The following is a 12692-nucleotide window of genomic DNA, read 5'->3' on the forward strand; positions in this document are numbered from 1 at the left end:
TTCTCCTGCCTCAGCCTCCTGAGTAGCTGGGATTATAGGTGCGTGCCACCATGCCCGGCTAATTTTTGTATTTTTAGTAGAGTCAGGGTTTCACCATGTTGGTCGGGCTGGTCTCGAACTCCTGACACCAGGTGATCCACCCACCTCGGCCTCCCAAAGTGCTGGAGCCACTGTGTCCTGCTGGGTAGGGTAGTATTCTTTCAGGCAGTTTTGTGCACATTAAAATATGTATATATATTTATATGTTTATATGTTACACAGACACACACAGAATTGATCTTCATGATTTGTGTGTTTTGTATTTGTAAGTTTACCTACTTGATAAAATTCATTTGTAAAAAAATCAATAATTTTGCAATCTTACATGGACAGTAAACATTCTAAAGTGCATAAAATTTAACAAATGTTCAGATATCTTCTTTGTTCCCCTTCTTCCCTGCCCTGAAATCAATAATTAATTTTAATTCTTACTAAAACCAAAATGCATCACATCTTTTGTAGTCTTCCCTGCTCTCCCCTTTACCCTAGTAGACATGGATAAGCTGCAGTCTGTGTTCTGCCTTGTAGCTTGTAAATTCTTCCATTATTATACTTATAGTATGGACTTGTATTCAAAGTATTTTAATGTATATTGTCCCACTGGCAGTGGACAAAGTGAGACCAAAAAAAGGTTCTGTGAACTGCTTAGGAGCATACAATCACTTACTTGAAGGAATAGAGACTGGAACCCAGACCGCATAACTTTCTCCACATTATACCATAGAGAGTTCCCTAGTTCTCTTTTTGAATTTGGAAAAGATTGATGACTGTTTAATCAGTTTCATTTCTCTTTTCAACAGAATCAGCTGCATCAAGTCTTTTCCCGACTCTTTCCTTTCAAGAGGGGCCTCTGCCATGCATATTGGGCTCCAAACTTCTGGGCTTTGTACAATGGTTTGGACAAAGTGCTGTCTGTCATCGGTATGGTAGCAAGCATTGGTTACCCAGTCTGAATATTGAAAGAATGGTCACATGGAGAAACAGGAAAACTTTTGTGTTTAAAATGTGGCTGAATTGTTTGTTCTCCAGTCCTGCATTTCAGCTTTTAGGATGAACAGCTGGGCAATTCTTGGGACTGAGGCGTTAGTGCAATGAACAGACTGTTTTCCTTATAAAAGCTCCTTGTGATAATGAGGTTATTGATCCTTTCCTGGGGAAAAAGAAAAATATTTAGACACTCTATAAAGGTAATTTTTTTCCTTAATTAAAAACGTTATTCAGCAGCAGCAGTTAACCCTACATTTTTTCCCCTTTTCACCATTCCTATTCAAACCCCTACTTATTTTTAGAGAGACAGGGTCTCACTGTGTCACCCAGGCTGGCGTGCAATGGTGTTGAGATCATAGCTGCACTGCAGCCTTAAATTCCTGGGCTCGAATTATCTATCCTCTTGTCTCAGCCTCCTGAGTTGCTGGGTCCACAGGTGCATACCACCACACCTGGCTGAGTTTTAAATTTTTGTTTTTTAGAGTTGAAGTTCTCACTCTGTTGCCCGGAGTGGTATCAGACTTTTGGTCTCATATGATCCTCCCACCTTGGCTTCCCAAAGTGCTGGAATCACCAGCACAAGCCACCATACCTGGCCCACCCCACTTTTAAACCTAAATATATTAGAAAGAAGAAAGAAGCATATATAAGTTGTGACTCTGGATATTAAATCAATAAAGAAATTTACCCTGCATTTTAACATGAGATGAGAAGAAATGAAAAACCTAGGCTATGCTTTTTAAAATTTGGGTTGTAATGAAAAATAAGGTATGCTTTGAGATGGTTCCACTAAAAATAACTCACTCTGGATAACTCACAGTCTCTCATTTGTGAATACAACCTAGCTTGGTGGGAAAACAGCATGATCAAGAGTGGTGGTCAGCAAACTTTTTCTGTAACTGCTGGATAATAAATATTTTAAGCTGTTCAGGCCACACACAGTATGTGTGTGTGTCTGTGTCTATATTTGTGTGTGTACCTTTTTTCTTTTTTTTTTTTTGGTCTTATCACCCAGGATGGAGTGCAATGGCGCAATCTTGGCTCCCTGCCACCTCTGCCTCCTGAGTTCAAGCAATTCTCCTGCATCAGCCTCTGAGCAGGCTTTTAGCAGCTGGGATTACAGGCACACACCACCCACACCCAGCTAATATTTTGTATGTTTAGTAGGGACTGAGTTTCACCATGTTGGCCAAGCTGGCCTTGAACTCCTGACTTCAGGTGATCCGCCCGCCTCGGCCTCCCAAGTGCTGGGATTACAGGCGTGAGCTTGCTTAAAACCTTTTAAAAGTAGAAACCATTCATAGTTTCAGTTCTGTGCAAAGACACAGGCACAGGGCATAGATCTGGCCCTTGGGACTCCAGATCTAGAGTCTGATGACTTGGTTTGGAGGCCTACCAGCATAAATTGCTATGGCAGTGTGTGGCATTGGCAAGTCCTTTCATCTTATTTTCCTCACTATACGAAAAGCATAAGTACTTTACCTGTTCCTATACAGTGTGTTGTGAGGAACTGAAGCAAGAATAAAAAAGTACTAAGTTATCAGTATCAGGGACTTTTGAGCCAGACAAACCTGAGTTCAGTTCTACCACCTATTAGTTGTGTGGCTTTGGGCAGGTTACTCCATCTGTCTACCTCAGGGGGCTAACAGAAGTAAGTGCAGAGCCCTTGGCACATGATAGATGCTCCATGCATGGTGGCTGCTATTACTGTTTTTGATAAGTACTTGAATGAAATCATACACTAGGTATGTGATGACTTTTACACTGTGTCACTGTGTTACTCACTGTGAATCTAGCCTTGATGTACATGGCATTCTTACAGAGTGATTCCTAACATTTGTATTTCTTTTTTTTTTTAATGGGGAAATCACAGAGAACATTTATATTTCCAAAAAAGCTTTAAACAGTCAGCATACTGTGAGGGGGGTACAAGGGCCAGTTGCCTTGTCTGAATCAGGAAGCTGTACTGTACCCTCACTTGTATGTTTGTCTCTTTGAAGGTGTTTTACATGGAAAGTCAGTGTCAGAGTTAGACAGCTGTGTTTCAGGGAGATAGTTATTAGCTATAAGAGAATCAGCAGGCCAAAGGGGAAAGGGAAAGAGGTGAGTAAATAGAAAATATTTTGGTAATCTACATCTTTCCTACATTGCACTCATTTTCACTGGCATTCAACAGGGCCCTAGAGATGCTCAGACTGTCCCTGACTGTCCTGTTATCCGAAGCTTGTTGGGGCTTGTATTGTCATTCTCTGAATTAGCTTAGTAAGTATTTATTGAACTTCTGTGTACTAGGGATAGAAGTGAAATCATCATCATTCCTGCCCTCAAGGAACACAGTATAGTAGAGGGAATGAGCACATAAGCAAGTGTAATGCCTTGTGGTGAACACTGTAAGAGTGAGCTCACTCGACTGGGTGCGGTGGCTCACACCTACAATCCTAGCACTTTGGGAAGCCAAGGTGGGCGGATAACCTGACGTCAGGAGTTTGAGACCAGCGTGGCCAAAATGGTGAAACCCCATTTGTACTAAAAATACAAAAATTAACTGGTGTGGTAGTGGGTACCTGTAATCCCAGCTACTCAGGAGGCTGAGGCAGGAGAATCACTGGAACTCGGGAGTCAGAGGCTGCAGTGAGCCGAGATTGCGCCACTGCCCTCCAGCCTGGGTGACAGAGCAAGTAGGAGCTTTCTCAGGTGATTGAATTAGAAGTTAACTTGGCAAAGGGAGTTGCCTGAGCAGAGCGACACAGGTGTTGACAGTGGTATATTGAGGACCCACAGTTATTTCATTGTGGCCCAGCTGCATTTAACAAAGTAGAGATGAGGCTGGCAGGTGGGAAGGGGCTACAAGATCATGGAAGTCACTGGATGCTATGTTTAGGAATACACGGTTTCTCCTTAGGAGATGAAGGATTCCAAGTTCCTTTTGACACGGGCAGACTGTTCTAGAAGCTTGCTTTCAGAGATGAGAGCAGGTTACCATTTGTGCCGCCTGCTGACAAGTTTCCTATAAGCTGAACAAATTCCCTGTTCCAATGCAAAGAGCTGCTTGATATATTATCATTTAAGACCAGAGGCATTTTGAGTAGAATAGTATAGGATTAAATTCATGAAGTCTTAGCCTCTAAGCAGCAATACAATTTAGTAGCTTACTTTTTTTCTCAAGGAATTGATTGTTAATATGTGGTAACTCAGTGATAAAAATAACACAAAATATCTGTTTGCTCTAATAGGTTTGAAATTGAAATTTCTTGATCCCAACAAGATTCCCAAGGCCTCAATGACAAGTGGCTTGGTTCAGCAGTTCCAACATACAGTCCTTCCCTCTGTGACTCCCTTGGCAACCCTTATATGCACACTGATCGCCATATTGGTAAGAACTCAACAGATGGTACTCATTTCTTGAGTTTTCTCTGTTTTTCTTTTGTCTGATTAAATTTCAACTTTCAAGCTCTTCCAACTGTAGGATAAATTCCATGCCTGTAATCCTTCTGCAGATTGAAGTATTTCCTAGCAATTCTTAGAGTAACTTTGAACACCATAAGGAAGGATTACCAGTAAAGCCTTTGTGAGAGATTCTTGCCAGTGGCTGTTAGACCATCTGTTTACCCTGGGGGAAGAAGAAAAGAAAAGCCCAGGGAGGAAGAGGCATGGACCATACTGCAAAGAAAGGAGGAAATGTTTGTGACAGGGATATCCAGATTTGGTTTTGTTTTTCTCCTCCTTAGCTAAATGTTCAAAATTCATAATGTATCTAGACAGCATGGATGTTTTGTCTTGATGGTGATAATGAGTTGAGAGAGTCGACATTGGCTTTTTGAGCCTAGGATGAGTCGAGTAAGATGCTCTTACAGGCCTCATTCTAAGTACTTTAGAAACTTTTGTTTCTAAAATTTCATTAGTGATTGCAGTGACCTCAATTTCATGGTATAATTTTAGTAGAATTCAATATAAACAACTCAATCCTATCTATAATTACACTCATTTTTAATTTTGGTTTCTGAATGTTTCACACCTACTAGCAACCACCTGACCCCAATTAATTACATGACAGTATAGATACGTAGATAATTAAGCTCTGCTGGCCTGTTTGTTTTAATTGAGGTAAAACTTTTTTCCTAAAATTTCAGCCTTATGAGTTACCTATAGTTTCTGTGGCCTTCCATACCACAAATCTAGATATTTATTAATATGGTAAAGCTAATTCGTTGGCTCAGAAGTATCTATGAACTTCTGTAGTTTGACCTAATAGGTTCATTAATAAGTGAACTATTAATAAACTATGAAGTTGTAATAAGTTGTTAGGCTATATATCCCAGAACTTAATTATTAATTTTGATAGTAGAATTAATTTTTTTTTTGAGACGGAGTCTCGCCCTGTCACCTGGCTGGAGTGCAGTAGTGTAATCTCAGCTCACTGCAACCTCTGCCACCCAGGTTCACACGATTCTTCTGCCTCAGCCTCCCGAGTAGCTGGAATTATAGGCACCTGCCACTGTGCCTGGCTAATTTTTTCTAAGTTTTTTTTTTCTTGAGACAGGGTCTTGCTCTGTCATCAGGCTGGAGTATAGTACGATCTTGGCTCACTGCAACCTCTGCCTCCAGGGTTCAAGTGATTCCCCTGCCTCAGCCTCCTGAGTAACTGGGACTACAGGCATACACCACCACACCTGGCTAATTTTTTTTTTTTTTGTATTTTTAGTTGAGATAGGGTTTCTCCATGTTTGTCAGGCTGGCCTTGAACTCCTGACCTCAGGTGATCTGCCTGCCTGAGCCTCCCAAAGTGCTAGGATTACAGGTGTGAGCCACTGCGCCCAGCCTTTTTGTAGTTTTTAGTAGAGATGGAGTTTCACCATCTTGACCAGGCTGGTCTTGAACTCCAGACCTTGTGATCCACCCACCCCAGCCTCCCAAAGTGCTGGGATTACAGGTGTGAGCCACCACCCCCAGCCGATTTTTTTTTGAGACAGAGTCTCACTCTGTCACCTAGGCTGGAGTGCAGTGGCGCAATTTCGGCTCACTGCAACCTCTGCCTCCTGGGTTCAAGGGATTCTCTTGCCTCAGCCTCCTGAGTAGCTGGATTACAGGCACCCACTATCATGTTTGACTAATTTTTGTATTTTTAGTAGAGATGGAGTGTCACTGTATTGGTCAGGCTGTTCTTAAACTCTTAACCTCAAGTGATCTCTCCACCTTGGCCCCCAAAGTGCTGGGATTATAGGCATGAGCCACCATGCCAGCCAGTAGAATTAATTTTAATGAGTTAAAAATATACATCAAATGCCAACTTTTTCTGAGTTGTTGCTTTTATGTTAACTTTGGTAGACTGTGCACAAAGTGATGAATGATTCCAGTTTCATGAAGAATTGTCTAAGATCTGCTGTCTTTCAGAGATGATGCAAATTGCCTTCACCTGAACTCTGTTTCTGTAAAGTCTATTCAAATGATACTGAAGTTTATCTTTGCCTATTGTTTCTAGCCCTCTATTTTCTGTCTTTGGTTTAAACCCCAAGGGCCCAGAGGCTTTCTCCGATGTTTAATTCTTTGTGCCTTGAGCTCCTTTATGTTTGGGTGGCATGTCCATGAAAAAGCCATACTTCTAGCAATTCTCCCAATGAGGTAAGCAGATAGCTCAGCCAGTAAGCATTTCGGCATATTTTACAATGATCCGATTTTCTGTTTGCTGTGTCCCTTCTTGTCCTGTTAACCAGGATAGGCAAAAACAAAGATGTATAGGAACAGATTTCTACTAGGACAGAACAGGGATGCTTAACTTGGGATTCTTGGACCCCTGAAGGTATGCAAAAATGCATGTAGTTTCTGTTTCTTCATTTTTGGAAAGAAGCACTGTAGTAATTAAGTACATGAAACCGGGCTTTTAGATCTGATCACTGAGGGGCAGTATGTTATAGAAAACGCCTCAGCTTTGGTGTCATCCTGTCTGTGAAAATAAGATCCCATGGTTCTCTGTTAAGTGTTGTTAGTCAAAGTAATGATTTAGTCTATTCTGGAATAATACTTGATATTGTACTACCTTTCAGATTTTCAGAACTGTTTTTGTTTTGCATTCTTTCTTTTGAGCCTCACAATAATCTTTAAGATAATTGGCCAGGCATGGTCCTCACATCTGTAGTCCCAGCACTTTGGAGGCTGAAGTGGTGGATCACTTAAGGACAGGAGTTTGAGACCAGCCTGGCCAACATGGCAAAACCCCATCTCTACTAAAAATACAAAAATTAGCCAGGCATGGTGGTGCATGCCTATAATCCCAGCTACTTGGGAGGTTGAGGCATGAAGATCGTTTGAACCTAGGAGGCGAAGGTTGCAGTTAGCCAAGTTGGCGCCACTGTACTCCAGCCTGGGCAATAGAGCAAGACCCTGTCTCAAAAAAAAAAAAAAGAAAAAGAAAGATAAGATAAATGGGTATTATTCCCTTTTTATTGTTTTATTTTTTTATTGGTATAGACAGGGTCTTGCCGTGTTGCCTAGGTTGGTCTCAAACCACTGGGCTCAAGCATTCTTTTTACCTCAGCCTCCCAAAGCCCTGGGATTACAGGTGTGAGCCACCAAAACAGGCCTATTTCCTTTCTTAACATCTGAAGGATCTAGGGCTCAGAGTGTTTGTGACTTGTCCAATGTCATAAGAGCTCACAAGAAGCAGAGTTAGGACCTGAATCTTATGATGTTGAATCTATGATCTTTCCACTATGCCATGCTAAAAAAAAAGCATTTTAAATGTAGTAGTATCCATTTTAGGTATAGTGGAAACCCAATCGATAGATAAATGGTAATAGCCTTTTTTCTTGATATTTTCCTTAAATCTTGAGAAATCATTTAAGCTCTGAAAGTTCATAAGCAAATTTGTCAGGCCTGTGTATGGCTTGTCTGGATTTATTTAGCAGCTTGGAGTTTCCAAATTAAAAAATAAAAGAAAAACTTTTTTTTTTTTAAAAAAAAACGGAGTTTCACCATATTGGTCAGGCTGGTCCTGAACTCCCGACCTCAGGTGATCCATCCACCTTGACCTTCAAAGTGCTTGGATTACAGGCGTGAGCCACTGCGCCCGGCCAAGAAAAACTTTTAATGTCTGTAGTCTGAATTCACACCAACACCAGCAGGTGAAGGGCATTGTCCAAGAGATGAGCTATAGGGTTGGAAATGAAACGCCAAGTCCTCTTTCCTTAACTGCCACCACTAGGCAGCTCCCATTCCCACATTTCTGTCTTTGGAGAAGGCGATTACTGAGGGAAGCAAGATTCTTTTTTGTTTTTTTTGAGACAGTCTTGCTCTTTTGCCCAGGCTGGAGTGCAAAGGTGCGATCTCGGCTCACTGCAACCTCTGCCTCCTGAGTTCAAGTGATTCTCCCTGCCTCAGCCTCCTGAGTAGCTGAGATTACAGGGCCTGCCACCATCCCCAGCTAATTTTTGTATTTTTAGCAGAGATGGGATTTCACCATGTTGGCCAGGCCGATCTCGAACTTCTGACCTCAGGTGATCCGCCTGCCTTGGTGTCCCAAAGTGCTGCGATTACAGGTGTGAGCCACTGTGCCCAGCCATAAGGAAGATACTTTTATAGATATCCCCTGATTTAGTTTGCCACATGCTATTGATTGCTTAAAGTTTCCTACTAAAAAACTAATATTCTCAACTAAATTGAACTTGTGGCAAAATCAGCATGTTCTTTTTTGTTTTGTTTTGTTTTAAAAAAAAAATCTCTCAAACACTGTTCAGAAAGCTTGTTCTTCTATGCCTAAGCCAGTTCTAAAGTAATAAGAGATGCAGTTTATTTAAGCTATTTGCAAATGTAGTATCAGTTGTTTTAAGAAATTATTATAACAATTTTTATTTTTAGCCTTTTGTCTGTGGGAAAAGCAGGAGATGCTTCAGTTTTTCTGATTCTGACCACAACAGGACATTATTCCCTCTTTCCTCTGCTCTTCACTGCACCAGGTAAACAGCTTCTTTTGAGAGAGATATATTTGACTACCACGCTCTTTTCATCTAGGCCTAGAGATCAATACATCTGATTTAAACAACCTTAAAATCTCTTGAAAAGAGAGAGATCATTCATTCTCTTAAGTGAAACCTCCCATTTGCTCCTCATTCTCAGTATCTCTAGATGTCACGAAAATGCAAAACTAAGCTTAAAAAGCATTATTAGCACATATAGCTGTGTCTGTGTGCTTATATTACTTTAAGCATCATAAATCTTTCTCTCATATGCTAAATTATCTTGTTTTTTTTTCTGTTCTTTTAACAGAACTGCCCATTAAAATCTTACTCATGTTACTATTCACCATATATAGTATTTCTTCACTGAAGACATTATTCAGGTAATGAAGAAAAATTAAATTATATTTACTCTTGTGAAATGTTTACCCCTAAATGGTCAGATAAGCCTTTCAAATTTTATTTTTAAGTTATAACAGTAATATAACAACATTACAAAACGATTGGTAAATAGAGGGAGAAATCACTCAATCCCGTCATTCAGGTGAGACAACGTAGTTTGTACCTTTAGTTCGGGGGAGTATTTGAGGACAACCTAAATTAAAATCTTATATGAAAACTCGAAAACTAAAAAAACTGAATGTAAAATATGCTTTATGAATAAAACAATGTAAATACAGATGCATATGGAAAAAACTAAAAGATACTATATACAGGTTGTTTTTTTGTTTTTTTGTTTTTTGAGACATAGTTTCGCACTTGTTGCCCAGGCTGGAGGGGGGTGACAGTCTCCACTTACTGCAACCTTTGCCTTCTGGGTTAAAGCGATTCTCCAGCCTCAGCCACCGGAGTAGCTGGAATTACAGGCATGCCAGCTGCACCCGGCTGATTTTTTTTTTTTTTTTTGAGATGGAGCTTCACTCTTGTCTCCCAGGCTGGGGTGCAATGGTGCAATCTCCACTCACTGCAACTTCTGCCTCCTGGGTACAAGCAATTCTCCAGCCTCAGCCTCTCGAGTAGTGGGATTACAGGTGAGCCACCACCACTCCTGGTTAATTTTGTATTTTTAGTAGAGACAGGTTTCTCAATGTTGGTCAGGCTGGTCTCGAACTCCCAACCTCAGGTGATCCACCCACCACACCTCCCAAAGTGTTGGGATTACAGGCATGAGCCACTGCGCTTGGCTATGTACAAATTTCATTACAGAATTATAGGTGGACATTTTTTCTCTTCTAAACTGTATATAATGTTAACTATAATTTTTTAAAGCTTGCTTATGGTTTATATCTAATTGTGTCCATAAAAACTTATGTAATTAACTATGTTAAAATGCAGTTATAACCATATGACCCAGCAATTCCACTCCTAGGTATATACCCAAAAGAATGGAAAACAGGGACTAAACAGGTACTTGTACCTCAATATTCATCACAGCATTATTCTCAGCAGCTAAAAGATGGAAACAACCCAAATGTCCATCAACAAATACATGATAAAGTGTGATATATACATATAATGGGTATTCAGCCAAAGAAAGGAGTGAAGTTCCAATACATGCTACATGAATGAATCTTGAAAACATGCTAAGTGAAAGAAACCAGACATAATAGAACAAATCTTGTATCATTCCACTGATATAAAATTGTAGAACAGACAAATTTGTAGAGAAAGAAAGTAGATTAGAGGTTGAGGGAACAGGGGGATGGGAAATTATTGTTAATGGTTCCATAGTTTCTGTTTGGAGTCATGAAAATATTTTGAAGGCGGATAGTGGCGATGAGTGTACATTATCGATAATACCATTCAACTGTAGACTTAAAAATGGTTAAACAAATAGCAAATTTTATGTTATATATATTTTACCAAAATAAAAAATATTTTTAAAATGCTAAGCCAGGTGCAGTGGCATATGCCTGTAATTCCAGCACTTTGGGAGGCTGAGGCAGGCAGATCAGTTGAGGTCAGGAGTTCGAGACCAGCCTGGTCAATCAACATGGTGAAACCTCATCTCTATAAAAAATACAAAAGTTAGCTGGGAATGGTGGTGAGTGCCTGTAATTGCAGCTACTAGGGAGGCTAAGGCAGAAGAATTGCTTGAACCTAGGAGGCAGAGGTTGCAGTGAGCTGAAATCACACCACTGCACTCCAGCCTGGGCAACAGAGCAAGACTCCATCTCAAAAAATAATATTTTAAAATCCTCAATTCTATATTGTTTCTCATGTTCTTATTCCAGTGTTCTTATTCCCTTTACCTCTTTCAAATTCATGACAAATTCTCTCTGAGCAGCTTGAGCTAAGTAACAACATAGTAGATGAATGGATAAATTTGGATTGTTGAGATAATATAAGGTATATCATTATCATTTTTCCTAAATGTGAAACTTATTTTTTATTTTTATTTATTTATTTGTTTAGAGACAGAGTTTCACTCTGTTGCCCAGGCTGGAGTGCAGTGATGCCATCTTGGCTCACTGCAACCTCTGCCTCCCAGGTTAAAGTAATTCTCCTGCCTCAGAGTAGCTGGAACTCCAGGCCTGTGCCACTCTGCTCGTCTAGTTTTTGTATTTTTAGAGGAGATGGGGTTTGTCCATGTTGGCCAGGTTGGTCTGGAACTTCTGACCTCAGGCTATCCACCTGCCTCGGCCTCCCAAAGTGCTGGGATTACAGGCATGAGCCTCTGTACTTGGCCCTAAATGTGAAATGTAATGTGCTCTTGACTCTGGCCTTGGCTATAATAATTGACAACAAGATAGTGCAGATGGGGAAGCTTTAGCTAGGAAAATGTTTGCTAAACCAGGATGACTCACGTAAAATCAAAATTTTCTCTCCTTTTTCCTTCAGAAAGGAAAAACCTCTTTTTAATTGGATGGAAACTTTCTACCTACTTGGCCTGGGGCCTCTGGAAGTCTGCTGTGAATTTGTATTCCCTCTCACCTCCTGGAAGCTGAAGTACCCCTTCATCCCTTTGCTACTGACCTCAGTGTATTGTGCAGTGGGCATCACATATGCTTGGTTCAAACTGTATGTTTCAGTATTGATTGACCCTCCTGTTGTCAAGACAAAGAAACAATGAATAAAGGAACTGCTTGGATGTGTGCCAAGCAGTTATTTCATGGGAAATTAACCAGAACTTGAAGAAAGTTGCCAGTGGCATCAGCCATTCATTTCAGTAGAACTGTTTGGAGCACCATTCTTCCACATTTGGCCTTACCCAGCCTAGCAACCTTATTGTCACCATGGCGAGAAGCCACTGGCCCTCTGTAAACACTGAAACACATCTGAAAAAAATATCTCGCCTTTCCCCATTAAAATTGTCTGAGATCAGTCAGACTGCTGTGCTTGCTCAAGCCAAACAGGGAGTCTGATTAACCACATAATTATTTGTAGCCTAGTGTGCTAACCATTGTAAGGATATAAAGCATAATTAGAATCCTGTGCTAAGGAAATATAAATGAAATGCCATTTTATATGCACAAAAAAACCTTTGGATCATTACCAGCTCCTGCATTTTCCTCTTGGCTTACACACAGGCAGATGGTATACTGTCCCCATTCTGTACACTTTGTTCCAGATTTTTTTTTTCTTTGAAAGAATACAATGACGGGCCGGGCGCGGTGGCTCAAGCCTGTAATCCCAGCACTTTGGGAGGCCGAGGCGGGTGGATCACAAGGTCAAGAGATCGAGACCATCCTGGTCAACATGGTGAAACCCCATCTC

At 40.7% G+C, this 12692-nt stretch overlaps 1 protein-coding gene across 2 annotated transcripts in view; it reads left to right on the top strand.

Annotated features, from left to right (window-relative positions):
• The window catches only part of ALG8 (ALG8 alpha-1,3-glucosyltransferase), a 40993-nt gene extending 28923 nt beyond the window's left edge, over nucleotides 1-12070 (top strand). Inside the window, exons 8-13 of one of the 2 annotated variants that reach the window (XM_017518692.2) lie at nucleotides 840-960; nucleotides 4260-4399; nucleotides 6506-6645; nucleotides 8878-8975; nucleotides 9286-9358; nucleotides 11817-12070. In XM_017518692.2, coding sequence (XP_017374181.1) covers nucleotides 840-960; nucleotides 4260-4399; nucleotides 6506-6645; nucleotides 8878-8975; nucleotides 9286-9358; nucleotides 11817-12048 — 804 coding nt within the window. In that variant the 3' untranslated portion in view covers nucleotides 12049-12070. The remainder of the gene's footprint in view (nucleotides 1-839; nucleotides 961-4259; nucleotides 4400-6505; nucleotides 6646-8877; nucleotides 8976-9285; nucleotides 9359-11816) is intronic. The other variant, XM_037734975.1, reaches the window with a different exon arrangement.
• The last annotated feature ends 622 nt before the right edge of the window (nucleotides 12071-12692 follow it).

This window comes from Cebus imitator, unplaced genomic scaffold (assembly GCF_001604975.1).
Source record: "Cebus imitator isolate Cc_AM_T3 unplaced genomic scaffold, Cebus_imitator-1.0 Scaffold698, whole genome shotgun sequence".
Taxonomy (NCBI): Eukaryota; Metazoa; Chordata; class Mammalia; order Primates; family Cebidae; genus Cebus; species Cebus imitator.